This window comes from Ilyonectria robusta (genome assembly GCF_021365365.1).
Source record: "Ilyonectria robusta strain PMI_751 chromosome Unknown BGZ61scaffold_9, whole genome shotgun sequence".
In the NCBI taxonomy this organism is placed as follows: Eukaryota; Fungi; Ascomycota; class Sordariomycetes; order Hypocreales; family Nectriaceae; genus Ilyonectria; species Ilyonectria robusta.
Window position 1 is genome coordinate 1,311,536 of NW_025764443.1, and position 27,153 is coordinate 1,338,688.

Sequence of the window (27,153 nt, forward strand, 5' to 3'; positions counted from 1 at the left end):
GGCGGGTTTGCCTCTTTGCTTTACTGGGGACATGATATGACACGGTCCTCTGAGCAGACTGACGTAGGACGGAGGAGGCAGGGTTACCTAGTGCCGCCGCGGTATCTTTGCCATGACTCCGGAGGGCCGGTTCAAAAGTCTTGTCCATAAGAAGTAAGTCCTACTTATTAGGTTAGATAATAAGTACACTAAGTACTTCCTGATTTCTATAGGCCCTAAAGGATAGCAGGCTACAGCACACAGCAACCGCTATATCCTGATCAGCAGCGTACTACTACTGAAGTTACAGCGGCTGTTTAACGAGACTGTGACAGCTTTATGTATCTCAGGTAACCGACAGGGATAAATGGATATGATGTTACTAGCGCTTGGACAAGATTTTTGAAAGAGCCCTCCGTAAAAAGTACGAATTCGATGGGGTGTATTAAGTAGTGCCTCTAGCCTGTCAACTAAGGTGCGTAGGCGACATACTACGGCATACAGACAGCTCTAGCATAGCTCCCCGAGATGCTTGCCCATGTGGGTGCATTGCCGATAACAAGGAGACTCGGTGTGGGCGGGGTTCAGTTGAGCTTTGGTTGAAGCAGCGGTGCTGTGTCGTCACTCAGTCTCTCTCCCGCCTCCAGAGTCTCAACAGCGTCTCCTGCAAACGCCTGACTCAACACGTATTGTCTCTCGACACCTTTCGACAGCACCGTTCGATCCATGAAACTCGTCCCTTTGCCTCGTACGTCACCATCAAACCACGTCGCCAATTGACCCCTCTCCGACCGCCGTGTGTGCTTTGCATCGGTTGTGCGTAATGGTACCAGCCGCGGTGGGGTTCCCAAGAAAGCGGCGGTTTTCAGCGGGGTTGGATAATGCACCAAAATGCACCAGAAATGCACCAACGGCACCCCAACCCCAGCCAAGCCTTGTCCCAATCCCAATCCATGTGATCATTCAAGCTGCCTCTCACGTCAATCCCGGTTCTGGTCTACCATCCTACCATCCCACTTCCACAGAACGAACCCCTCATCCAATTCCTCCCTCTCTCTGCTTGTCGCCGTGTCTTCCATTCCTTGACAAAGAAGTCCTTGCCGCCAATTCGACCTCGACGACCTGTATTGCAGCAAGAGAGAGGACCAGCCAGGACCCTCACAGCCGAAAGAGACGAGGCTCCGCGCGCCGCGATACCGACACCATCATGGCCAGCCTCCCCTCCCAACACCCCTCTCTCTCCCTCCACCTGTCCGACGTCACCCTCACTCCGCTCATCACCTCGGCCGCCTCCCAATCCCATCTCGAGTCCCTCACCTCGCTCACCTCCAGCGCCCTCGCCTCCCAGACGGCCGCGCTGCGCCTAGGCCTGGGCCGCCCAACCCGCCTCATGGTCGAGTACCCGGACCGCGGGCCCGTCGTCCTCCACTCCTACCTCGACCCGCGCGACGCCCCCGACGCCCCCGGCTCCGGTGCCGGTAGCGCCGCCCACTTGAGCTCCGCAGTCACCACTCCCGGGGCCGCCCCCTCCGAGCCCCCGAACCCCAAAGACGACCCGCGATCTGAGGACGCCGCGCCCATGCTCATAGGCGTAGTCGTCGCAGGGTCTGCTGATGAGGCTAGAGAGGCTCGCCGCGCAGCTGCGAGACTAGAGCACGTCGGTAGGGAGTTTCAAAGGGAATGGGTCACCGAGAGCCAAGGACATGAAGACGGATCTGAATGAGATCATGAGCGGTACGCTTGTGGACGTGGTCAACGTGCGCTATGACATTACGATTATGATGTGATGCGATAAGACCAAGGGATACAACTAGGCGGGCATTGGCCCCGGGAGGAGCCCCCCATCATGTCCTCACAGAGTACACAAACTTGGCTTCTTCTACAAGGAGAGCGAGGCGTCACGGTGTCTGGATCTAATATAGCTACTGGGTTGGTTGAGTAGGATCGGGACCGGCAACCGGATGGAGGGATACGGAGTTTAGGACCTGGGGATATAGGATGGCACTCTGTTTTAAGCGTCACGGAGCGCACTCAAGTATCCGCAAGAGTATTCATAGCAAGTAGGGACTGTTCTAAAAGGCCTTTGAATTCATTTCGAGACGTCTATTTAACCATTACCCTGCTCCAAAAACCATCATCACGGCATAAACATTCCCGCCATCTCCAGCGTATCCATCCCTTGTTCCTTATCTTAATTTTTCTTATTCGCTTACTTGAGCTGCTCGAAGGCACGGTTGATGGTGGAGCGGACGGGGACGCCCTTCCAGAAGTCAATGGTAGCAACAGCGCGCTTGGCAATGCCCTCAGGAGTGAACTCGAACTTCTGCAGCGGGGGTTAGCAAGGGTTTGAGCGGGGAAGTCTGGGGTTTAGGCTTAGCCTAGCCAGGGGGGTCGCTTGCCTTGTAGACATCCTTGTAGGGACCGGAGGCACCGAAGCGGGTGAGACCGAACTGCTCGTGAGTGTAGCGTTCCCAGCCGATGGTGGTCATGACCTCAATGGACAGGGCGGGGATGCCGTCGGGAAGGACAGAAAGGCGGTACTCCTTGGACTGGAGGTCGAAGACCTCGCAGCAAGGCATGGAGACGATACGAGCCTTGACGCCCTGCTCCGAGAGGAGCTTGGCGGCGTCGACGGCAATGCCCACCTCGGAACCGGTGGAGACGAGGGTGACGTTGGCACCCTCAACCTCGTGCAGGACGTAGCCACCCTTGCTGGCCTTCTCGATGGTCGAGCCGTCAAGCTGGGGAAGGTTCTGGCGGGAGAGAGCAATGATGCTGGGGGTGTTCTTGGAGGTCAGGGCGACGTAGTAGGCACCGCTGGTCTCGTTACCGTCGGCAGGGCGCCAGACCATGCAGTTAGGAAGGGCACGGAAGTGAGCGAGGGTCTCAATAGGCTGGTGGGTAGGGCCGTCCTCGCCCAGACCGATGGAGTCGTGGGTGGCAACCCAGATGTTGCGGACCTGGGACAGAGCCGACAGACGGACGGCACCGGCAGCGTAGGAGACGAAGTTGAGGAAGGTACCGCTGTAGGGCAGGATGGTGCCGTAGGCAGACAGACCGTTCATGATGGCACCCATGGCGTGCTCACGGACACCGTATCGGATGTATCGGCCGGAGTAGTCACCGAGACCAGTGTTCTCGGGCTGGAAATCGACGGCATTCTTCCATCGGGTCAGGTTGGAGCCAGTCAGATCGGCGGAACCACCGACAAGCTCGGGGATGACAGCCTCGACCTTGCTGAGGACAGTCTCAGACAGCTTTCGCGAAGCGATGGCAGGGTCGGAGGTGGTGTAGACGGGGAGAGCCTTCTCCCAGCCCTCGGGGAGGTCGCCAGTCTGTCGTCGCAGAAGGTCGGCGTGCTCAGTAGCGAAGGTCTCGCCGTACTTGGCGAGCAGCTGGTTCCACTCCTCCTCAGCGGCGGCACCCTCGGAAGAGTGCTTGCCGTAGAGGTCGTAGACCTCCTGGGGGACGGCGAAGCTCTCGGCGGGGTTGAAGCCGAACTTCTCCTTGAGCTGCTTGATATCATCGGTCTTGAGAGGAGAGCCGTGGACACCGTGGGTGCCCTGGTTGACGGAGCCGTAGCCAATGGTGGTCTTGAGCTTGATAATGGAGGGCTTGTCCGTGACGGACTGAGCCTCCTTGATGGCGGCCTCAATGGCAGCCAGGTCGTTGTCACCGTCCTCGACGGTGACGACATGCCAGCCATAAGCCTCGTAGCGCTTGGCAACGTCCTCAGTGAAGGCAACGTTGGTGTTGCCGTCAATGGAGATGTGGTTGTCATCCCAGACGGCAATCAGGTTGCCGAGCTGGAGGTGACCGGCGAGGGAGCTGGCCTCGCTGGAGACACCCTCCATGAGGCAGCCATCGCCAAGGAAGCAGTATGTGTAGTTGTTGATGAGCTCGAAGCCGGGCTTGTTGAAGCAGGCTGCGGTGTGAGCCTGGGCAATGGCGAGACCGACAGCATTGCAGATACCCTGACCGAGAGGGCCAGTGGTGACCTCAATGCCGGGGGTGTCATGGGCCTCGGGATGGCCGGGGGTCTTGCTGCCGACAGTCTACAAGGGGAGGAAATCGGGCCGTCAGTCAAAAGGCTCAGGCGGTGGCGAAGAGTTACACCGAAGTACTTACTCGGAAGCCCTTGAGGTCATCGATGCTCAGATCATAACCGAAGAGGTGGAGGAGAGCATACTGGAGCATGCAGCCGTGTCCGTTGCTAGGGGTTTAGTGGGTTAGCTTGGGACGTCATGTTGCGGCGCACGGTGGAGTGACGACTCACGAGAGAACGAAGCGGTCACGGTTCAGCCACTTGGGGTTCTTGGGGTTGAACTTCATGAACTTGTTGAAGAGGACGTGGGAGACCGGGGCCATTCCCCTGTTCGAGAATCGTCAGCATCTTTCCTCTTATCGTTTGTGGTTTTTCGGCGTCGTCGGCGACGGGGAGAACTCACATGGGCGCACCGGGGTGTCCCGAGTTGCTGTTGAAGGTGGCATCAGCCTGTAACGCGAGGGTTCATCAGTACTCATTGATCTTTCGACGACTCATTTTGCTCATCCCACGCATCAAGAGAGTAGCGACACGATCTCCAGGTGGAATCGGTCGTGCGCTCGTCCTCTCTTGCTTGCGTCCTCGCAGCTCCCACAGCTCCCTCACCAAAAAACCGCCCCTGCATGCCACGCTTTCGCGTTGAATGGCGGGGCATTTTTGGCGGTGGTGGCGGGGTAATTGTCGAGTGCTGAGGATCTGGAGGGGGAATGCAGAGACGGAGGCGAGAGGCGACTTACCGCGAGCACGCGGATGGTGTTGATGGCCTTCTTGTCAAGCTCGCCGTAACCCATTTTTGCCGGATGTATCTGGAACTGGTTCTATGAAGAGGGAAGAAGGAGGAGAGAAGGAGGAATGGAAAGAAGGAGAAGAAGAGGAAAGGTAGAAGTCCTGATGCCGCTGGAGGGGTCGTGTCATGTATTTGGTAGCAGTCCCCAGTTTTAAATATGGCTGGGCAACTGTATGTACCGAGCGCGCTGTACATGTGGGTGCGCTCCGTACCACTCTTGCTAAACTTGCCTTACTAGGTACCTTGGGTAGCCCGACAACTAACTTATAGCAGCTGTTCCGGTGGGAAGCTGCCCGCCTGGGAAGTTGGAGCGACGGCCTGGACGGGAGGCCGGTTTACGTTGGGAGGCGTTCCAGGTACTAAACCCACTGAAGGCCATAGCCGCTCACCTCAGTGACCGCGCGGGGGACGCCAGTTTGGGGGCAAGGTACCCCGGCGAGGGCGCTGTGAGTGGGGTCCCGGTGGGGGGCTTGCAGAGCGCTGGGGCCAGTGACGCCAGGGACGCCCCTCCTTCGCTGGCGCTCGCCGCACTTTGTTGCACCTCAATCGTTAGCATCCTTACCAAGCGTCCCCATCGCATGTAGTCGCCCGCCACTGGAGGCGGCTGTCGACCACGTTGAGACGGCTGCTCCAGTCAAGATCGTCGAGATGAGCGCTTGCGAGCACAAAAACCCTGCGCATGCCTGTCCTTGACGCAATTCCCCTCAATCCTCCATCCCGTTCCGCCCGTTCGTTGCTCAGACCAGCTCGGCAGTGGAGCCCCTTGAGCGTGTCTGCATCGCCAAGGGGCCTTATGAGTTGCTTAGTTCAGCGACATCCTCGCCGTCTCTGACGTCGGTTGCTGGTTGCTCCGTGGCTCCCGTCGCTGCCCCGAGGAAGCTTCCCTTCCATGTCACGGATAAGTTGCATTGCCAGAGTGCTCCTGGGCATTGCGGCTTTTTTCCGTGTCTCCGAGGACTACACTAGGCTGCGTGGTGTATCTCCGCGCTGGGACTGGTGTATGGGGAAGATATTTCGCTCAACCATCCGCATAGACTCTAGAAGGCTCTCTCGACGTGCTGTCGCCTCACCAAATTACCCGGAGGGAGGGGCAGACAGCGAAGCCCCCGCGGGGGGGTCACGGATCACTGTGCTCCGCGAGCCGGTGCCCGAGTCGGACAGCACTCCGTCGTCGCCGTGTGCTTGGTCCGTCGCAGGTCGAGTTGGAGAAGTGTGGGTTGACGCAGTTCGACGGCCTCAACCACGCAACGATTCATGACGAAGCTTGCTGGTTGGTTCGGCTGAGCCAGCTATTGGGCTGGGCATCCGCACCAATCCAGGCCGGAGACAGGCCATTGGCTGCGTGGGCAGAAGAGCACTGGAGCACTGAGCAGTAGCGCACCGTCTCGAGGGGGTTGAGGTTGGAAATGCCATGGTCGGAGCCATGCTTCAGCCGTAGTCGGAGACGGGGTACCGATGTAACAGGCGGCGGCGAATCGCCATGCGCCGGCGGAGGGTGTCTACGCTCGGCAGATTCGGCGGCGCTGCCCTACCTGCCCAGGTCAGGCCGACAGAATACTGCTTTAGGTGGTACCTAAGCCAGCGCAAGTTGAGGGAAGCTCCCGCACCTCGTACCTCGTAAGCAGTTATCAAGGGATTGGTAAAACCTGGTTGTTGGCCACCCATCATCACCCGTCATCACGTACGCGCCCTGTCAGCAGCTCACTGTGGTGTGCTCCGAGGCGTCAGATCATGGGAGCTGCCAGATGCGGCATAAGTATAACATCATGTTTCCGCGGTCCGGTCTGTCGGTGAGCGAGAATCCCTCACCTTGGTCGATAAGTTGGTACGTGGTGTTGCGTACCCCCAACGCGATTGGGGAGTTTTCAATGGATCATAGTAATAGAATTTTCCGATTTGGCAACCTCCACCAAGCGACGAACCACCACCTCACATTTCACGAGATTCTTATCAAAAATTCTGTCAGCCCAGCCAGCACGCCCCCAACCAAGTTCCCCGTTTCATTTCCTGTTCCATTTCCCGTCCAGTTCCCGTTCCAGAACAGGGTCCCTGTTTAACTACCCTGTTTAACTACCCAGTAAGAGCAATGGTCAAGAAGCCCTGTCTCTCCAAAAAGGCAGCAGCTAAGAAGGCGTCCAAAATTGCCGCCAAGGCCGAAGTGCCCTCGCCCTCGCCCTCACCATCCACCGCTCTCCAAACCCCCGCGGAACAGCAGCGCCTGCTCGACATCTTCGCCGACGCCTTTGGAAATGTCCTGGTCTCGGACAACTTCCCCACGCTGCTGCAGGAGTTGAAGCGGGCGCTCTTTAACCGTGATTTTGCCACTGCCTTTGGACGCGAGGACTACCTCGAGGCGTATGCCGCGAGATGGAGCCCCACGCGTGCGCTCGGCTACGCAACCGTCTTCCTGAGCATTCGGGCGCATCTGAAAACGATGGTTGATGCTGATGCTGAAGATCCTGTTGAGGTGGAGGGCTCGACAAGTGGAGAGCAGGCAAAGGTCGCCGCGGCGGGGAAAAGCGGCACGCTGCGAATGGTCTGCATTGGCGGTTGCGCCGCGGAGCACCTCGCCTTCGGGTCTTATATCCAGTCCCAAGACCTCACGGGCCGCCTCACTCTCGTTGACTCCGGCCCTTGGTCCTCGGTCAACGACCTCCTCGAGGCCAAAACCACCTCGCCGCCGCCGCTGTCCAAGTACGCCTCCACCGCTGCCAAAGCCTCCAACCAGTCCGCTCTGCTCCGGGACGGCCAGCTCTCGCTCAACTATTCCCAGCAGGATATCCTCGCTCTGGATGCCCCGGCACTGGCCGCCATGTTTGGCGAGGAACCCATCGCCCTGACGCTCATGTTCACGCTCAATGAGCTGTACACGAGAGGCGGCATCGCAAAGACGACGACGCTGCTCAAGACCCTTGGGCAGGTCCTCGCAGCGGGCAGCTTGGTGCTGGTCGTGGATAGCCCCGGCAGCTACTCAGAGGCTGCTGTAGGAAAGGAGCAAAAGAAGTATCCCATGCAGTGGCTGCTTGATCACACACTTCTGGAGACTGTCTCACCAGGCTACAACTGGGATAAGATCGAGTCTCAAGAGTCCAGCTGGTTCCGGCTCCCCGAGGAACTCCACTATCCCATCCAGCTCGAAAACATGCGTTACCAGCTACACCTGTACCGCTTAGAAAAATCGTCTTGATTAAAGCATGCTGCGTTCGAGTAATAATGGTATCTACGTGTATCTGCGTTTCTATGCTGGTCTTGCTGGTTATTATGCAACGGCTCACGCCCACACAAGCTTCTTGATCGAGTGCCCAAGTTGCTCGAGTAACCCTGTGTTCCGCCGCGCTTCGTCTACCGATATTATGTCCCCATTTTCTAGTATGCTCTCTTGCTCTTCATCCGGCTTGGTCAACTTGTGGTCCAGCGCCAGCCGTTCAATATCGGCACAGATAGTCACCACCTGCTGCAGCTCGGTTTGCTGTGGACCGTCTGTCCCCGAAACGGCCATGGACGAGTCTGTATCCGGTGCCTTGAATACAAGTCGGCGCAGGTCGGGCGACTGCGGCGGCTTCCCAGACAGAAGGCTGGCCAGGCTGGCGGGAATGCTGGCATCCTTTTCGTCTCCGGGGCCGTTGGGTTTGCCCGCAATGTCACCTCGGCTTGAGAAAGTCCGCGTGTTGGTGCGCATAATGTCGCTCTTCCCAGGGTGGTATGAGACAATGAAACCGACGTTCTTGGTCTCATCAAGGTGTGACATGGAAATAGTTGAGGTGATGTAGGTTCCGAACTTGATACCGGTGACGTTTCCAAGTTGTATCCGCTCAAACGATGAGACCTTGTCCGACTTCCAGTCGAACCGACAGAGGTAAAGTGCCGCATCAGTGAGGAGGAGGACAACTTCTTCAAGGGGGAAAGCCTTAACTGTGTCGGGTGTGTTGGGGCTCAAGAGCACCCATCCGCCGTGAAATTCCTCCTTTTCATCGGCGACGACTCTCTTCTGGCAGAGCTCGATGGCCATCTGCCTCATCTTAACCGCAGACATGGCCGGATCCTTGGTCATCATATCGCTCTCAAATTCCTCAAAAACCTTGGCAGTCACGTTGCCAAGTAGGAAGTCTATCGCTGCCTGACTGAAATAGTCGTTCACCATTCTGCGCAACTGTTAGCATATGAGTAGAATGAAACCAATTGTGGACAACATACCCGCTGTAAAATCGTGCAACGGACAGTCCCAAGTCATTCAGAGCACCACGATAGTCTCTCTTCCGCGTCCTTGTGTAGTCTCCCTTCATGGCTGCCGTGGACGTATACTGCTTAGAGACTGCGTCTCCGTTATCCGCCCAGAGCGTGTTGAACCAGGATGTTTGTTGATCCACCTGGGCGCTCATGTCAATTCCCTCCTCCTTGAGCTGTACCTCTAGTATGTGCTTCCCAAAAGAACTTTGGCAAACATTGGTACGGTCTAGGCAATCCATGCAGTTGGTTCGCAAAACACCTTTCTGCTGAACGACTTGAGCTCCATCCTGATGCACAGTGCTTCCAAACTCTTCCAGCTTTCCCCTCATGCGTTCCAGCAAGTAGCTCACATTTTCAAATTTCATACCCCTACACGCAGCATGAAAGTCGAACCATTCGAAGGGTATCCTCTTGTCTTGATCAATCTCTTCGTTGAGTTGCTCGATGTATGTTTCGTACGAAGCGCCGACGGGCTTTTCAATGCCGCGCTTCTCAACGAGATTGACAATCTGCAGTGATCCGTAGTTTCTCAACAGCATTTCGAAATGTTTCCGGCAGGCGTTAAAGTTGGATTCTTTAGAGTGTTGCAATGTCGGGATGGGTTTGAAGGAATACGGCGACTGCGTAAAGAATAGAGGAATGCTGCCTCTGATCTGCAAAAAGGAGTAGACTTTTGACGACGGGTCCCAGGTCGAAGATGACAAAAGTTGCTCAGTTTCAACCATGTTTGCGACAAATCCGTCCTGATTGATACCGCGCCGGAGATATCTCAAACCGGCCCTCTTAGTAGACCTTCGAGATATTAGCGTTATGAGATACTTTCTTTCTGTAGGCCGAAGATCAATCGATGCTCTCATACTCTCGACTGGTGGAGACCCGGGTGGCGACTTTGAAGGCGAAAGGTTGGACAGCTCAACAGAGTCCTGTGCAGCCTCGTCCATCTGAGGAGGGTGGCTGTCCACCACAAACGACCTCTGTCCAATAAACCCCTGCATCAAAGGCAACGCAAGGGAATCATGTCCTGCATTCACGAAGGGTTGAAGAAGATGTCGGTTCCAGAAGAAAATAGGGTCCACCTGAGAGTAGAGAGGTGTTTCGGCGTTGATAGGTGACTCCCGCTTGGAAAGAGACTTGGTGATGTCGAAGTCGTAGGAGAAGTAGAAGCTCTGTGATGAACCGAAGAGGACTTGAACTGTCCGAAGCAGCTTTGGTAGCAACTCTGGTTCGTTCAGATTGTCACTCGGGTCCTCTTCCAGTGGCACCTTGTTTACTATGATCTCAGGCACGGGTTGCGCTGATTCCTCCGGGACGGTTTGCGAGTTGCTCAAGCCCATGTTTCTCTTCTGGTCGAGAGTCCACCCGCTCCGGCTGAACCATCGCTGGGCAAATCTCCCATAGCTGCCTCTCCGGCGTATGACATCCTCGGCTACACTGCTTCTAGCAGAGTCTGGCTGAGCGTCTCCATCCTCAATAACGGCATCATCGACCTCGTCGGAAGTCCGGGAAGGGAGCTCTACTTCTTCCTCACTGCTATCGCTGCCGTCACTCAGGTCGCGAGCCTGCCGGGATAGGTGATGAGACGTCCTACGAACAGATTCCTCGGCACCGGCCTTGGAGGTGCATGGCGTGACGGCGACTTCGGTCACGACGTAGATCGGATAGCCACATATCTGCGCAACCTGCTGACGGCGAGTGATTGTGACAAGATAGTGCAATCTCGACACGGTGATCAGGCCTGGAGAAGGTAGCGAGTTAGATATCTAGACAGCGGCCCGGTGCTGGACAGGACGGTGAAGCCGGTCAAGGTGATGACGCGCGGAGGCGGGGGAGGCTCATACCGATGACGCCGAAGGCCTCAAAGGAGGAATCAGGCTTGGAGGCGTCAGGGACCTGCTCGCGGGGGGCCGACGACAGGGTTGCATCGCCGTACTTAATCCTCACGGGCTGGAATGGCCGCTGACCCTTGGAGGAGAGCGGCTGGAGGATGAGCCCGTCGATGGCTGCGCATACAATGATCTTCCGAGCGACGCCTGGCATTGTTCGCGCGGTGCCCGTCAACTACGCATGAAGCGAAACGAGCAACGGCAACAATCAATTCCTCCAGAGATAGGGGCCCAGTCAACAAATGCCCACGCAAATATGAAGGAAGCAGCAAGTGGTCAGCTCCATCGCCAGCTCCAGAAAATGCCCAATGCGACTGCGGCGCTTAATGACCGACCGACCATATTGGTGGAGCAGACGTCATCGCTAGACCTATCAGGCCGAGGGACGCAGCCCACGCCCTCTACACTCGCCGCCAAGTCCGAGTTCGCAAGGGCTGTATTTATACGGAGGACACTGCATGCTTCCAGATGCGCGGTCGGTGGGCAAAGACATGGCCATATTTCATCTTGATATATATTTTTTGGGTTGCATCCGGACGGCTTCAGTCTACAAAATTACCAAAATCGCCCCATTTGCGGACACCGTCGAACCAAAAACAGATCAAATGGCAACCAGGAGCGCCGCCCATGCATCGCATCTTTTTCCTCCACTGCGCTGGGTATCTTAGATGGCGAGGCGCTCGACCTTGTCGCGCATGGCCCGGATCTGGCCGGCCAACTCGCTGGCATCGTTGCTGGTGATGCTGGCCGCAATGACGGCGCGGCTGACACCGCAAGCTCGGCCAAGGTGCATCTTGCTGCTGACGTAGACGTAGGGGACTATGAAGAACGAATTAGCATGCTGGGCCATCTGCGACAGGGTGGATGCGATTGTGCTTACCGTTCTTGTCCTCGCAGAGAAGAGGCAGGTGGAGGAGAATAGCCAAAGGCTGGGTATCGGCGGCGAGGATGACAATCTCAGAGACACCTCGGTTCAGGGTCTTGGTGGCCTCGTTGGCGCCCTTCTTCAGCTGACGGGCGTCTGTTGGAAACGTGAGTCAGTCCGTGTCCAAATGGCATACCAGTCGTCGGAGGGTTGGGACATACGCTGAGAGGACTGGACAAGATCGAGAAGCTCCTGCTCGAGCTTCTGGTCGGCCAGAGGCCAGGCTGCAAAGACATTAGCCACGCGAACCAATCGTCAACAAGAATACTTCGCGTACCGGCGCTAGAATCGGCAGACATTGTCGAGGATAACGGGAGTTTCGTCGGAGGATAAAAGACTGTCGGCGGGGTTAGCAAACTGCTGGCGGCGGTGACATGAGAAACACGGGATTGCAGGCAGAGCGCCGCAGACTGGGGGGAAGCTGGCATAGCAGACATACCGGTGAAGATGGATGTTTCAGGGTTCCTTGCGTTGGCTCGCCCTGAGGACTATGGGATAGCGATGTTGGCGGGTTTGTTGCTGGCGAATTCCTTGACGGTCAGAACGAGAAAAAGCTCCAGAAAATTCCCAGGCCAAAAATTTCACATGGGCCCGCCGTGGCTGGCCTGTGCACGGCTGCGTGTGTGGTTCATGAGAGACCCACCCTACCGCCCCTGGAATCGGACGGCGGGTTAACCTTTGTCCGCCGCCCCCGTGTTAGATTATGTAATGTCAGCTCCCTCTCCAGTCAGTGCAGCAAAACCTTCCCGCCAACCAGACGCCAACCTGGAATGAGACCTTAACAAGCACACCTCGCAACCACCGATCTCTCTCATCGACGGCCATCACCCGACGACTCTTGTCAACTAGCTTCTGCCGCCAGCTTCTCGTCGCGTCTCCAGCTTCGATTTCTCCAGTAGCTCCATCTCTCCCCAGTCTCGACTCGTCAATACCGCCAACATGGTGTCCGAATACTGGTACGTGCTGCGCGCCTCCTTGCCCCGTCATCACCAAGCTCCCCTACCATCCGCCGGAGCTCCTGGCATCACCCAGCTTCGCCCGCCATCGCCGGAATCAATTGCCATCAGCTCCCATGGCCTCCCTTTCAATGATTGAAGCTAACTTACGCGTTTCTACAGCCCCGTCTACGCGGTTAGTCCTCCACGTCATCCGTTTAGCGACGTCACAGGGATGACCTCGAGTCGCCCTTGACCCCGTCCAAAACACCGACCTATCATCGACCTGTACAAAGCTAACCATCTCGTAGCCTTTCTTCGGTGCCATGGGCTGCACCTGCGCCATCGTCTTCACCTGCCTGGGTGCCTCTTATGGTACTGCCAAGTCTGGTGTCGGCATCGCCGCCATGGGTGTCCTCCGCCCTGACCTTATCGTGAAGAGTAGGCGATCTCAACAACGCGAATCGAAATCCATCAAACGCTGACTCTACTAGACATTGTTCCCGTCATTATGGCTGGTATCATTGGTATTTACGGTCTCGTCGTCTCTGTCCTTATCTCCGATGGTCTCAAGCAGGACCTCCCTCTGTACACCGGTTTCATTCAGTTCGGTGCCGGTCTCTCCGTCGGTCTTGCTGGTCTCGCTGCTGGTTTCGCTATTGGTATTGTCGGTGATGCTGGTGTACGAGGAACTGCTCAGCAACCCCGTCTCTTCGTCGGAATGATTCTGATTCTCATTTTCGCCGAAGTCTTGGGTAAGTCAACAACACTCAATGCGAACTTGGTGCATTATCCTCGTTACTAACCAAACCACACAGGTCTTTACGGTCTCATTGTTGCGCTGCTCATGAACTCCAAGGCTACCCTCAACGCCACCTGCGGTTAAATCGATGCGATTCGACGCGACGTGTTCGGAGACAGCTTGACAACTTGTACCTCCCCGCATGGGCTGGTTTCTCTAGCATGGCATAACCTTGAGACATGACGACAGCACTGAAGCACTGCTATTGCAGCTCAATGCGGGACGGAGCGTGAGATTTAGGACGTGGGCGCTGGGATTTGGTATGGTTATTGCCCCCCATGCGCTGGCCGGGTAATCGATTGGTGGAGGATCGGACGGACGGTTTTATGTAAAATAGTGCCAACATGCGTGTTTTCCTTTGGGTGGCTTCTCAGCATAGACGGTGAAGGGGAACCGAGCATCTAGTGTACGCTGTCGCTAATCATTTCTTCCGCAACCTGATGAGAACCTGACAAGACCAATTTACCCCTTCACTGAGATTGAGACACGATATGTACTACTGGAATCCAATTAAACCGAGCCATTCGATAAGGGAACACCTTGATCTCTGTTCAAGCTCTCCTTCCTTCAATCCAAAGCTCCTCACTGGTGTGGTATTGTCATGACACTCATTGCCTGCATGCATTTACTCCGTGGGATCTTTCAGCAGGTATTAGAACGAATAGTTAAGCGGGTATTACAAAACATAGTTACCTGCTTCTCGCAGGCAATGTATATAATATTAGAAGGCGTTTAAATTCCGCAATTACAACATTCCCACCTCTTTGCTCTCAAGCATCATGCATTATTATTTCCTTCGTTTCGTGGACCTCGACCGCCGTTCCCCATGCACTTTTAATTACCCCTTGATTCACAAACAGAGCATTTTCTCCTCTACGCTTTGCCGTTTAACAGCGTGAGAGCTGATATGTACAAACGAAGGACCGAGGACTTGTCGTTGAGATAAAGAATTGAGACAAGCCCTCGGTTTAGGGTAGATTCCCTTAGATGACGTACTATGTACATGTTAGAGATCATGGTTTATTCCGCGAGGTGAAAATGGGAGTGACTTACAGGGATGAAGAGGTAGGGCACTCTTCGCTCATACTCCAACCAGCCCTCACCGTACTTCTTGCGGCAGCGGGTGATGTCTCGAATGGCGCGGTGCGCAATCATGCAGCAGAAGAAGAAGGGGTAGAACCAGGGGAAGGGGCTCCTATTTTAATCATTAGCCTTGCTCTCAAGTTCAAGATCAAGGAGCCCAGGGATAACTTACTGGAAGCCGGTAATCAGACCCCAAGAGATGGCAAACCAGGCGTCGGCCGTGTAGTGAATCTTCCGGGCAAGGCCATACCAACCATCGACGAGGATGACTCCCTGAGGGGTCACAATCGTCTTGGGGTTGTGGACTGTCTGCCAGGGAAGCTGGGGAAAGGTCTTGCGATAAATGAGATTGCCCTTCTCCATGGCACGGAAGCGGTTCTTCTGGCTGTTGCACGTGTCCCAGACCCAGTACCAGAAGAGGTAGGCGGCGAAGAGGGCCGTAAGACCCCATTTGTTCCAGCGGTACTCCTCAGGGGCGTGGTTGGCGAGGTAGATGGTGCAGTGGCAGTAGGACAGAGGAACACCAGCTAGGTTCCAGAAGATGAGCATGAAACCCCACTTCTCGTAGTACATGTCCCTGTGTCATGTTAGCAGATAGTCCCCCGCGGCAACGCAAAGTGATGTGGCGAATACAACTTACCAAGTAGTAATGATGAGCTCCTCGCCCTTGGCGCAAGCGTTGGCGTAAAGGAAGTGGGCCATGACAAGGAACCAGACTTCGCCGGAGACGTAGCCATAGTTCTCGTACTGGCGGGCAGCAGTGCCAAGGCTCAGGATAAGAAGAATGTACCAGGGCATGCGGACCTCGAAGAACATCTTGAAGTCCAGGATGCCAAACATGCGGGGGTTCAGCTCAGCACCCATGAAGAAGTCGTAGATGGGGTAGCCAGTCATGCGGTGCTGCTTTCCACGCCAAAGCGCAGAGAAGTAGGCGACAAAGCTGACGATGAAACCACTCAAGATAGCGACGGACAGCAGGGGGCCAAACTCATCGAGGACAGTATACAGGGGCCAAGCACCCGAGAAGTGCAGACCAGCGAGGACAACAAGGGTAACATAAAGGCTGACGTAGGCATTGCAGAAGTAGGGCAACTGCTTGTCATCCATATGAGGCAGAGGCTTGCCCTTACCCCAGACACCGGGGAGGAGGCAGTAGCAAGCACCCGCGTAAACGAGATAGACCCAGTACCAGGCCCAGGCGCGGGCGTGAGGGAACGCGCCGGTGTAGACGAGGTTGACGAGGTGAGCACCAAAGTCGGCCCAAGACTGACCGGGGGCCCGGGAGGGGAATTTGCCGTCGTAGTAGGTCGCTCCAATCCACATGTACCACATGAGGACAGGGAACAGGGTCATCATGGCGAGGGTGCCGATAGAGCCACCAAACTCGAATTCTCCCGAGTAGTCGATCTTCGGATCCTGACCGGGCCTCCAGCCGTCAACGACGTGGTCCTCATTGGACTCTGCCTTGGTTTCGGTGGCCTTGACGGGGGTGGAAAAACCGTTGGTGTGGCCGTTACCGTTACCACTGACGTGACCGTTGGTGTGGCCGTTGGTGTGGCCGTTGGTGTGGCCGTTGGTGTGGCCATTGGTGAGGCGGCTGGTGGGAGCCATGGTGTCGTTGTCGTCCTCGGAGAGGTCTTCGATGAACTTTCCGGTGCGACGGCGGACAGGACGAGCGCGAGCGGTGCTCTCAGCGGCACTGGAGTCGTTGTCGGGGTCTGAAAGCTCGGATGGGACAGATGATTGGCGACGATTTGAGCGACGAGTCGGACCAGGGGTTTCTACCATGCCCTCGAAGAGTTCCTTCTTTCTGGATGCAGAGACACGTTATTAGTTTGTGATACTAGGGAGGGGCTAAGGGAGGGCATTGGGGTCGAGGAGAGTGGGATTGACTCGGCTGAGGGGCGGTAGGAGGCAATGGGGCATCAATGAGATAGGATTGAGGCTTACCTGGGTGTCTGGCGCAAAGAGTATCTCGACGACATGATGGCGACGAGTTGGGCTCGAGATGAGCCTTTATATAAATTAGGGGTCGGGCAGCGTATAAGGCGAATGCAGAAAATGAGGGCCGGAGCCAAGCAGCCAGGGCTCGGGCAGATTGTTGGGAAAACGAGTGGACGAGACAGAGGAGCTCAGGCCCAAGGAGCGGGGGGTGAATGCAAAGAGCAACCTCACTGCAATGCCAGCAGAAACTAGCAGGAACAGGAACAGCAGCCACCAACGCGGAGGCGGACGCGGAGACGGCAGAGGACGGGATCGCAGAGATGGTGTGGACGGCTGGACGGCGGCTGGACGGCGGCTGGACGGCTGCAGGCTGGAGAAGCGGTGACGGTCCGAGTGTGACACGTCTCCAGGACCGGGCTGCGGCTGCGGCTGCGGCTGCGGCGACGGCGTGTACCGAGGCGTTCGAAGGAGTGTGGCGACGACGTGCAAAGAGGCTGGCGATGTCGAGAGGAGCGAACAAGAGAGAGAGAGAGAGACAGCTCGAGGGAGAAGAGAGCGAGTGAAGGCCCGGCCAGGGGGGGGAGGGGCGCCAGAGGGGGGGTGAAGCCGGGTGCAGGCGTGTCTTGGAGATTGCCCCAGGCTTGATTTTGTGGGTTAGTGGAAGTGGAAGCTGAAGTGGTGGTGATGGTGCTCCGTAGTATGGGCGCGAAAAACAAGGGTGTTGTGCGATTGGCCCAGCCGGACGCCGCTTTGTTGACTTTCCGCACTCCTCGGGACGGAGGGTTTTAACCGGACGACGAGCGAAAATCAGGGGTTGCGGCGGGCCTATCACGGCGCGCGAGGGCCCGGGAGTGCCAATTCCAGGGCATGCGTTACAGGGGATGCGGGCCATTGTAAATTACAGTAGGTCCCTGCGCCGGGCTTGCTGGCCTCGCTGGGCTTCCGAAGGCGCGTGCTGGGTCTGCTGAGTCGGTACTTGCGCCTTTGCGGGTCGGCCCAGCGTGGACGCGGGTACTGCCCCGTCCCGACAGAACTTTTTTGGCCGGTCCCCACCCAGGCCCACAGGGCACGGAGAAACGGGCCGCGCTGATTGGCCGCCTTGGCGCAGCTGCAAGATTCGTATAGCGATCTGCCAGGGTCCCACCGCCAGTGCGAATCGTCTGCGCCGTACATGTCATTCGCCTTCGTGAAGCGACATCACCATGTTCGCTCCGCAAACCTGGTGATGGAGCCCTTGGCAATGTCCGTTGAGCCTCACCTGCTAACCGCGATCGATGGTGCGCATGCTCCCTTGTCTTTCCACCGTGATCCACTTGCTATACGAATCGTGCAGCAACATAAACCCCGGGCCCGAACCACGAGGAGCTGGAGCAACCCTCGCCATCGTCTTGACGTCTTGAGCCTCATGCCCGCTTGCTATACGAATCGTGCAGCACGCTAGGCCTCGTCTCGAAACATCTTCAATCGCTTCAGATCGACTTTGCGATGCCGCGAATGATGCCACTCACGATGTCCCTCGTTCGTCTTGGCCCTCGTCCCCCTCTACGCATACCCCATCCCCTCCTTGACACTCTCTGTCTTGCTCCACCAGACTGCTATACGAATCGTGCAGCGCGCTAAGCCCGGACTCTACCGGCAGAATCAACCTCGGATCTCCAACAGTACATCAACGTCGTGATGTTATCGACATCCTGAGCCCCATGCCCTTCCCCAGATTGAGTCTTCTACCCGCTCGCTATACGAATCGTGCAGCACGCTAAGCCCCGACCTTAAACTACACGCTCGAGAAACTACTCTACCGCAGACATTATTCCAGCCTCCAGTTGCTGCATTGTACCTAGTATGACCTCGGCGTTGGTGATATCACACGTCTGACGGCACGTCGTGTTCGTATCCGTTCAGAAACTTTTCTCGGAAGCATCGGCGTCATCATCAACACCACGTCCCGGATCCCTCTCCCGGACAATCAATCCTCATGTTTAGTCCGGTTTCGACCTGCACTCTATACTGGACCGACCGGACTGACCTCGGTTGCCGATCTCCACCCCGAAGGCGCAGTCGAGTGGACATATTCCCCGTCGGGAGCAAGCTTGGCAGACTACCTTAGGAATTGAGGCCATTGTCACCTCTCACGGTGATGCCGATTCGGGTCAAAGACGTTCCACCTTCATGGAGTCTTCGATGACGGTCAGATTGTTGGCGGTAGACGAAGTTTGCGTCAAGTGACACAGCTGAGCCCCCGGTTTGTTCATTCTTGGAAGAGGGGGCCGTGATAATTCAGGGTCAATGGGGGTCCCATCCAACTCGCAGACAATTTGTGACTGACGACCTCCTTTTTACATCTTTCCCACTGCGACCTTCCTTTGGATGGCTCCATTTCAGACGAGGGCTCAAGATCACCCAGAGGCTCCAACTCTTCGATCTTCCTAATCATACCGCTGGTGCCATCAACGCAATCAACCCCTATCAAGCAGACCTCTCACTCTGATTCCTCCCTTCTGTATTTCGTCCATCACCTCCTCTTCGATTCCACGTCTCCGGATGACCTTGGTTCTAGACTCTGTCCAAATCGCCCACTTTGTCTCCCCCTTTCTGAATTTCGTTTCGTTTTCATTCTCGCCCCCTTCTCCTCCCCCCTCCTCTCTTTCTCTCTCGCTGCCTCCTCACATTTTTCTCTCTCGCTGCCTCCTCACATTTTTCTCTGTCTCTCATCCTCAGCAATCCTCAGCCGCTTGCACTCCTGTTAGTTTTAGCCATAACAATAGCCTTAATCATAACCCCACCAATCTTCGTCATGGGATGTCATTCCCATCAATCAACTACGAATTCTTTCGGAAGTCGAAGACATAAACTCAGCTGTGACTGAAAGACCTCCTGGTATCGGACCGCAACCTGCATGCAAGCAAGCCATCTAATCCACTTGAACTGATACATGTCTCAGTGGCAAGGCTATAGGGACGATCGAACGATTATATATTCCTACGCAAGAACCACGACATCATGGCTTCAAAACGAGCAAGAGCAGGAGCGAGAAGTCTCAGGAGAACAACGCTCAAGTTTTCAGAGTCTCAGCGGCCAAACAAACCATAGATGTCTACACAAACCCTCCATCAAACACCTACAAGGTGACTGAAAGGTTCATCGTCTCCTTCAACGGCAAATCTGTCGATGCCATCGCCGTCATTGCCCATGTATTCCTGCTGGTCGCTGCGACCTACGCTATCTTTATTCAGTTGCTTTTCGCAGCTGCGTGGAACATAGTCTTCAACATTTTATTATGGAATTTGCATGACGGCGATCGCATTAAGATTCTCGGTCTCGTCACCTTTTGGAACTACCCCGATCCGTTCTCCGCCGTCTTTTCAAGTTTCGGCTATCTGACCATGCTGTTACGTGGTGAAGACTCGCACAATCGAAAACCACAATACTTAATTCCAGCCGTCATCATCAGCTTTTGCTCAACTACAATTGCGGTCACGAGCCTCGTGATTGGCATTTACTATCCCATCTGGCTTAACATCCAAATGTCGCCCCCCGCGCATCCTGCCGAAGTGTACTTCCCTGATCTGGGGCAACCGACTGCTGGTGCTGCCATCAATTTTGGCACCTTCGATCGGCCGAGCATCCTTCGTGCGCTCGGTAGCGCGGAGGCTGGCGAACTCAACACACAACTGTCAATAGTGTCCGTTGAGCTCTTCGATCATCCCGGTGGCACCGTCGCTCGCCCACAACAAGCTGTTCAGTGGCACTACACCCTTACGACAGGAGAATTGAATATGCAGATCATGCTAGATCTAGAGCTCCGGGTAAACAGGAGCTGTGCGACTGAATGTGGCTGGCTTCAACCTCATCCCTACATCAACAAGGCCGATGTATATGTACCCTGGGACTCAATACCGAACGCTATTACAGTGTCGACCGATGAAGGAGATGGCCCGATACTTCTTGGCTTCACTTCTCTACTTCACCCCGAGATAGGTACCAAGAAACAGGATTTAATCGATCGTTTCCCTTCCTGGCGCTCACATCACAAGCGAGGAGCTACTCAGAAGGCAACAATCCTTGGTATCTGACAACGAACAAAACCGGGAGCCTAAATTCCTCTACTCCCTACAAAGTGAAGGACGGTCGGCCAGCTCTCTCCTGCTGGGAAACCACCTATATTTGCATGGAGAGATACTGTTATACCGTTGGTCAGCTGGGTCAGTCCCTGTTGCCATTGGGATTGCAGGTCATCCTTACTTCCCTTCTCAGCCAGCCAGCGGGCTCTCGCGTCGGTATGCGAGCAGGTGTTGCAAGCCTCAAGTCTTATACTGGATCCCTCAGGGGCACTGTAATAGACGCCGGGTCTGCTTCCAACGGGGGCGACACGACCCGCCTCATTCTCTCGGGCTACCTATGGACTCGGGAGATCATGAGAGATCCAGTGCTGTCCACGGATCCCAGTGCCAGAAACCTCTTAAAAAAGCCTATTAGGGTATTGATACCCGGTGCTGCCGCCTTCATCATCCGCTCGAGCGATGTTGTCACACTTAGCTATGCCGCAGTCTTGGCCGCTCCCATTGTCACTGTCGTGTTAACTATATTTGCTATGGGATTCCATACAACGCCGCGGTTTCCCAGTGTATTTGGAAAGCTAGCTCGTCGCGCGGCTGCCTTGAGAGCTATGCAACTCTTTCGTGCCGTGGACGAGCTTTCGATTACCGATCCGTCGTTACGGGGCGGGCTGGTATCATCTATGCCCCGACCGACGGGCACGCAAGGGTGGACGACTACCCTGCACCATGAGGAGCCCACGGGAGGTGGGAATGAGCGTCCAAGAATTCAATTTACCCTCGATGGTTGAGCGGACAATGAACTAGCTCCGCTACATTCGAACACGGAAAGGATATCAGTGGAGGGCCAGGAGGCTATTATTCAATCATGAGAGTCCGTAACACTAGAATATATCTGATTGCCTATATATCGACGCTTCCCTTATCCTCTTTGAAATGTTTGATGGGAGTGTTCGAATTGCTAGTTGGGCTGCAATCAAATGGAGGCAGAATAGACGCCTCTCTCTTACCATCTCATTAACAGGCATACTTGACATTGAAGGATATAGGGAATTGATTTGCAGCACCTCGGAACCACAAAAGGATCTAGGGGTATCAATAATTGAGTATCGTTATTCGCACACACACCTATTGCTACTTGCACACGTAACTGCATGCTTCAATCGTGCTAGTAATTATCTATTATCCTAATAAGTTTAGAAGACTAATTTTTAGTATTTATTTCTTCAAAAACTTTTATTATAATCTTTTTAATTAAATCGAATTTCTTTATAAATATCAGTCTAAGGTCTAAGAATTCCAATTCACATAGTAGATATATTGGTTTGCCCTGAGTTTTAGCTTAAGGGGAATGTCTAATATTCATGAAACTACAGAGGAAGTACGACAGAGAGAATGGTTGAATATATGAAGATTCGTGTTTTTAGATTATCTATTTCCTAGTCCTCATTGCTCTCCACTCTCTGTCTAAGATATCTAATCACAGCCAAGAGGACGGTTGTCCGCTATACATCTCGACCACTGCATCACCAATGCCTTAAAACAGGCATTCTTGACCTCGCGTGAAGGAAAATCCATGAGTGAATTGTGTTGAATTAGAATATCACTGATAATGACACAACAGAGTGTAAAATTCGCCAGCCGGAACCCCTATCCGTTTCCTGCACCATGTGTTGAAATGCCACGTCCGATTTTCGCCTCCCCGGTCCATAATCCCACGTTGAGTTGAGGGTATACATCTATCTAGCCTGGAATCCAGCCAGTAGAGAAAAGCAGCGTATATAGTTTAGAAGAGGCCGTCAATCTCACCGGTCTCGGTGTCGACATCGACATTGAGGTAGCCGGGAGCAGTAGGCAGACCAGGGATAGTCTGGATATCCGCTGCCAGTGCATACCTAAACGTTGTTAGTATTTCTCTTTTTATATTGTTGAAACAGAGGGAACTTACAGATATCCAGCACCGGCAGCCATCCGAACATCGCGGATGGGGATCGTGAAGCCGGTCGGGGCACCCTTCAGATCAGGGTTGTGAGACAGCGAGTACTGCGTCTTGGCCACACAGATAGGGAGGTTTCCGTACCCTTGGCGGGTGTAGGTGTCAACCTTCTTCTGCGCCAGCTCGCTGAACTCGACAGCTGCGGCGCCGTACATCTTCTGGCCGATGGCCTCGAGGCGGCTCTGCACGGTGCCCTCAAGATCATACGTTAGAGACAAATCCTTGGGCTTCGCACTGGCAGCGATGACGCCTCGAGCCAAGTCTACAGCACCCTTGCCACCCTCGGCCCAGTGGTTAGCCAGAATAGCATCCTCAGCACCAGCAGCGATAGCTTCCTCGCGGAGCACGGCGATCTCGGCATCGGTATCGGTCGAGAACTTGTTGATGGCGACAACAACGGGGATGCCGAACGACTTGGCGTTGGAAATCTGCTTCTTGAGGTTGACGCAGCCAGCGCGGAGGATATCGACGTTCTCCTCCTTATAGACGGCGCTAAGGGCAGCGCCAGGGGCAATCGGGGGAGCACCGCCGTGGACCTTCAGGGCTCTGACGGTTGCAACAACGACGACAACGTCAGGGACCAGGCCAGAGGTACGGCACTTGATGTTGAAGAAACGCTCACCACCCATGGTGAAGTCGAAGCCCGCCTCGGTAACGACGAAACCAGCCTTCGTGTCGTGGTCCTCATCAGGCTCAGTGCCTGCAAGCTTGAGTGCGAGCTTGTCGGCCAGAATAGAGCTCTGTCCGATGCTGATGTTGGCAAAAGGTCCAGCGTGGACGAACACGGGGGTACCTTCGAGAGTCTGCATCAGGTTGGGCTTAATGGCATCCTTCATCAGGGCGGTCAAGGAACCACCGGCACCGATATCGTCGCAGGTAACAGGGTCGCCACCGCGAGAAGTAGCAACAACCATGCGGCCGAGGCGTTCCCGCATATCATCCAGGCTGGTGCTAAGGGCAAGAATAGCCATGCACTCGCTAGCAACGGAAATATCGAAGCCAGTTTCGCGAGTCTGGCCCTTCTCAGTCGGGGCAGTGCCGACGGTAATGCCTCGAAGGTGACGGTCGTTGACATCAAGCACGCGTCTCCAGGTAATGGTCTCAGGGTCAATGTCAAGGCGAGCAAATCGGTGGATCTCATCTTCGGTTAGATCATCAGGGTTCGTCTTGTCAATGCCGAGCTTCTTCAGTCGGCGGAACATGATAGGGGCGAACTGTCTCTTGCCATTCTTAACAGGCACTAATCGCTTGTATAGGGGGCCATCCTTCTGGGTGTTCTCGTGGAAGATTCGAGTCTCAATGGCAGCCGCGAGAAGGTTGTTGGCGGCAGTAATGGCGTGGATGTCACCTGTCAGATGCAGGTTGAATTCGTCCATGGGAATGACCTGGCTGTAACCTCCACCGGCAGCACCACCCTTGATTCCGAAGGTAGGACCTTGGCTGGGCTGTCGAACGTTGGCGAAGGTCAACCGTCCAAGATGAGCGCCCAAGGCTTGGGCCAGGCCCATAGTCGTGGTAGACTTGCCCTCACCCAGGGGAGTGGGGGTGATGCCAGTCACGACAACATAGCGGCCATTGCGTCGGTGCTCGAGTCTCTTGAGCAGGCTGAGATCGACCTTGGCCTTGTATGCGCCATAAGGCTCCAACTCGTTGGGAGCAATTCCTACCTCGGCTGCAATGCTGGTAATCTGCTTGGGGGTCTGACCTCGCGACACAGCAATGTCTGAGGGGACAGGGTCTTGAAGCTTCAGGGGAAGGGGAATAGTCTTCCTGAGTTTCTGAGCATCAAAGTAGAGGGTTGTAGCATCAACCACGTTCTGCATCAGCATGGCCACAGTCATAGGACCAACACCGCCAGGCACGGGAGTGATGGCGGAAGCAACTTCAACGGCGGAGTCGAAGTCGACGTCACCGACGAGTCTAGATCCAGACTTCCTGCTCGCGTCAGGAATGAAGTTTGTTCCGACGTCGATAACGACGGCACCGGGCTTCAGCCACTCGCCCTTGATGAACCTAGGAACACCAATGGCGGCGACAACAACGTCGGCGCCCTTGACAAAGTCCTGGAGGCCGACAGTCTTGGAATGGCAGACAGTGACGGTAGCGTCGGCATTACGCAACAGGTAGCTCACGGGGCTTCCAACAATGTCGCTTCTACCAACAACAACGGCATTCTTTTCCTTCAGGTCAACGCCAGACTCCTTGAGCAGGAACATGACGCCCTTGGGAGTGCAGGGGACAAAAAGGGGGTTTCCTCCTCGCTTAGCGAGCTCTCCGATGTTCTTGGTGCCGAAGCCATCGACATCCTTCTCATCTGCCACGGCGGATGTAATAACATACTCAGAGATGTGTTTAGGGACGGGGAGCTGGACCAGGATACCGTTGACTGAAGGGTCATTGTTCAGGCGGTAGATCTGGTCCAGGAGCTCAGGCTCGCTGATAGATTCAGGAAGATGAATCAATTCGCTAGCAATACCAGCCTTAGAAGGGAATAGGTCAGTAACCAAGTTCCCAGTAGCAATAGTTTGAAAAAAAGAGCGAGGAAAAAAAGGTCGTCTCACCTCTTGGGCGGCCTTGGTCTTCATGCGAACATAGGTGGCTACGGGTGGGTTAGTGGGTTATCATGATGGAGGGGAAGCCTCACGAAATGGCGGGGCAGAATTTCACGAACAAGAGTCAGAGCGATCACCAACTGCGAGTAGATTGAGTTAGTTACGGATGCGCACACATGATTATAGGGTAGCACGAGTCCGGCGCACCTTGGATGATCTTGAGGCAGGGCTTGAATCGAGGGTTGAGCTTCTGCTTCTCGACAATTTCAGCACCGAGACGCTCGCGAATCGCCTTGGCAATGGCAGTGCCGTCAAGCTTAATGGCGCCCATGATTGCAGTCGTCGAGGAGAAGTGCCGCTTCTGGGTGAGGACCGATGAGAGCACCGAGCAGACTCGGGGCGCAGAGCGTAGAAGTAGTAAAGAGCCAGCGACAACAGACGACGAAGGTGAGGATGATTGACAACGGTACGAGCCTGAGGAGGCGTCGAAGGCGTCGAAGGCGTCGTAGTAGTCGGAATAGTTGGAGTCTGTGAGGTGGGCCACAGTGGGAGGAGGGGCAGCCCAACCGGACACGGCAGCCACGGCAGATACGGCCGACGTAGGAGATTCGCACAAGCGGAAGCCAAGCGATGTCGTGTGCAATTGCCTAACCCAGTGCGTGTGTGCGCGTGTGTGCGAGCGTGTGTGTGAGGGCGTAGGCGCGGTTGCTTCTGAGTGGGCTTGTGAGTGGCGCGGCGACTGGATCCCGGCCACCGCAGTCGGTCCGCGACGGCCTTGGAGAGGGCATTTACGGAGCGCGCTGCCGACGGTGCACGGCGAAAACTGCCGACGAACTGCTAACATGTGCAATGGCATATTAGGCCCCGAGACGCCATAGACGCAAGCCGCCAGGGCCATGGTGCTTCCTTCGGGGGTTCGGTATTCGAGGATCAACAGTGTGTGCACCGTATGACCTTGCATGCGCCGCCTTGGGCGCCTCCAACGTCGCTGGTTCGTCCTGTGGAGACTGCCGTCGACGAGCTACCGACAGACTGCAAGAGGTAAAGGCGACGGATGTGAATGGATCGTCGTGTTCAATGCTGTATCCAGAAGGAGATTCCGCGAGGAGAACGGGGTCTAAACGGACAAACGGACAACGAAATGGCAGCGGAACAACTGCCGCAAATTGAAAGTGGTGACAACAATATCGTACAGCATCCGCATCATTGATTCCAAGGACAGCGAGTACAGTCGACAGAATCTCAGTCTGGGTACTCGTCCATTCTCCCAATGAACCAAACCCAACTAGGACACAGATCGAGGTATCATTCCTTGAGGAGAGAAGCTTTCCTCGTGGCGTGTCGAATGCTCCAATGATGATGACGCACCATGGGCAGTGTCGAGGGAAGTCAGATGAGTCAATCAGTAGCGTGGCCCCTTTCCTGGAGTCAATTACAGCGACGAAGAGTGACTGGGGAGATGGCTTCAATGCTGACCTCTTACACCAAAAGCCAAGATCAAGATCAAGTTGTGCGCCCAAAAACAGCTGATAGGGGAAGAAGAGCATTGATGCCTCAGGATGGTCGCCTCCGCTGAATGGCTTGATGAGCCACGAATAATGAGGCGATTTTGGCCTGACTCTCTCTCTGCACATGCTATGACTGTCTATTCCTTGATTGTGACTCAAATAATAAATTACACCATCCTTTACAATCAAAGTGAGCGGAAGCCTCCCTGGTGATGATCCTTCAAGGCAGAAGCCTCGCTTGTGAGGGGATGAAGCAAGCCCAAATTCGCACCGACACCGACATGTCAGCAATATCCACACTGACACTAGCCCGTTTTGGAAATATGAGTCTCCCCTCCCCGCGAGGGGGATTCTGTGCCCCACCAAAACGCACAACCGCCAAAAATTCCATCGCGAAAGCCCTCGCCATATAGCCAGCCTTTCCCGAACCTG

The 27,153-nt window shown here is 55.2% G+C and overlaps 9 protein-coding genes across 9 annotated transcripts; 4 read left to right on the plus strand and 5 right to left on the minus strand.

The window, feature by feature from the left end:
- Positions 1-340: 340 nt before the first annotated feature.
- Positions 341-2,048, plus strand: BGZ61DRAFT_451585 (uncharacterized protein). The gene has a single exon (XM_046245843.1). The coding sequence runs from the start codon at positions 803-805 to the stop codon at positions 1,700-1,702; it is 900 nt and encodes a 299-aa protein (XP_046104945.1). The 5' UTR covers positions 341-802; the 3' UTR covers positions 1,703-2,048.
- BGZ61DRAFT_451587 (transketolase) lies at positions 2,049-5,145 on the minus strand. The gene is made up of 6 exons (XM_046245844.1): positions 4,762-5,145; positions 4,428-4,474; positions 4,256-4,351; positions 4,108-4,192; positions 2,379-4,034; positions 2,049-2,302 (listed from the first exon to the last, which is right to left on the minus strand). The coding sequence occupies exons 1-6, from the start codon at positions 4,813-4,815 to the stop codon at positions 2,189-2,191; spliced, it is 2,052 nt and encodes a 683-aa protein (XP_046104946.1). The 5' UTR covers positions 4,816-5,145; the 3' UTR covers positions 2,049-2,188.
- A 1,585-nt stretch (positions 5,146-6,730) lies between these two features.
- On the plus strand, positions 6,731-8,025 carry BGZ61DRAFT_451593 (uncharacterized protein). The gene has a single exon (XM_046245845.1). The coding sequence runs from the start codon at positions 6,898-6,900 to the stop codon at positions 7,996-7,998; it is 1,101 nt and encodes a 366-aa protein (XP_046104947.1). The 5' UTR covers positions 6,731-6,897; the 3' UTR covers positions 7,999-8,025.
- BGZ61DRAFT_390171 (SacI homology domain-containing protein) lies at positions 8,026-11,195 on the minus strand. Its single transcript, XM_046242808.1, has 3 exons — positions 10,877-11,195; positions 9,006-10,773; positions 8,026-8,953 (listed from the first exon to the last, which is right to left on the minus strand). The coding sequence occupies exons 1-3, from the start codon at positions 11,073-11,075 to the stop codon at positions 8,083-8,085; spliced, it is 2,838 nt and encodes a 945-aa protein (XP_046104948.1). The 5' UTR covers positions 11,076-11,195; the 3' UTR covers positions 8,026-8,082.
- Positions 11,196-12,428, minus strand: BGZ61DRAFT_451596 (50S ribosomal protein L30e-like protein). The gene is made up of 5 exons (XM_046245846.1): positions 12,286-12,428; positions 12,124-12,183; positions 12,008-12,070; positions 11,802-11,942; positions 11,196-11,740 (listed from the first exon to the last, which is right to left on the minus strand). Exons 2-5 carry the CDS (start codon positions 12,143-12,145, stop codon positions 11,586-11,588), a joined length of 381 nt encoding a protein of 126 aa, XP_046104949.1. The 5' UTR covers positions 12,146-12,183; positions 12,286-12,428; the 3' UTR covers positions 11,196-11,585.
- Positions 12,429-12,785: 357 nt separating this feature from the next.
- On the plus strand, positions 12,786-13,667 carry BGZ61DRAFT_477874 (V-ATPase proteolipid subunit C-like domain-containing protein; the record flags this gene model as incomplete). Its single annotated transcript, XM_046248950.1, has 5 exons — positions 12,786-12,802; positions 12,965-12,977; positions 13,093-13,222; positions 13,276-13,536; positions 13,600-13,667. 5 exons carry the CDS (start codon positions 12,786-12,788, stop codon positions 13,665-13,667), a joined length of 489 nt encoding a protein of 162 aa, XP_046104950.1.
- A 533-nt stretch (positions 13,668-14,200) lies between these two features.
- BGZ61DRAFT_451608 (ergosterol biosynthesis ERG4/ERG24 family-domain-containing protein) lies at positions 14,201-17,113 on the minus strand. The gene is made up of 5 exons (XM_046245847.1): positions 16,617-17,113; positions 15,307-16,476; positions 14,839-15,243; positions 14,637-14,778; positions 14,201-14,578 (listed from the first exon to the last, which is right to left on the minus strand). The coding sequence occupies exons 1-5, from the start codon at positions 16,649-16,651 to the stop codon at positions 14,567-14,569; spliced, it is 1,764 nt and encodes a 587-aa protein (XP_046104951.1). The 5' UTR covers positions 16,652-17,113; the 3' UTR covers positions 14,201-14,566.
- Positions 17,114-17,781: 668 nt separating this feature from the next.
- Positions 17,782-21,715, plus strand: BGZ61DRAFT_588306 (uncharacterized protein; the record flags this gene model as incomplete). The annotated part of the gene is made up of 3 exons (XM_046256519.1): positions 17,782-17,852; positions 19,552-20,588; positions 20,645-21,715. The coding sequence occupies 3 exons, from the start codon at positions 17,782-17,784 to the stop codon at positions 21,454-21,456; spliced, it is 1,920 nt and encodes a 639-aa protein (XP_046104952.1). The 3' UTR covers positions 21,457-21,715.
- A 736-nt stretch (positions 21,716-22,451) lies between these two features.
- BGZ61DRAFT_351334 (formate--tetrahydrofolate ligase-domain-containing protein) lies at positions 22,452-25,544 on the minus strand (the record flags this gene model as incomplete). The annotated part of the gene is made up of 5 exons (XM_046240323.1): positions 22,452-22,560; positions 22,614-25,141; positions 25,223-25,260; positions 25,333-25,353; positions 25,421-25,544. The coding sequence occupies 5 exons, from the start codon at positions 25,542-25,544 to the stop codon at positions 22,452-22,454; spliced, it is 2,820 nt and encodes a 939-aa protein (XP_046104953.1).
- Positions 25,545-27,153: the final 1,609 nt, after the last annotated feature.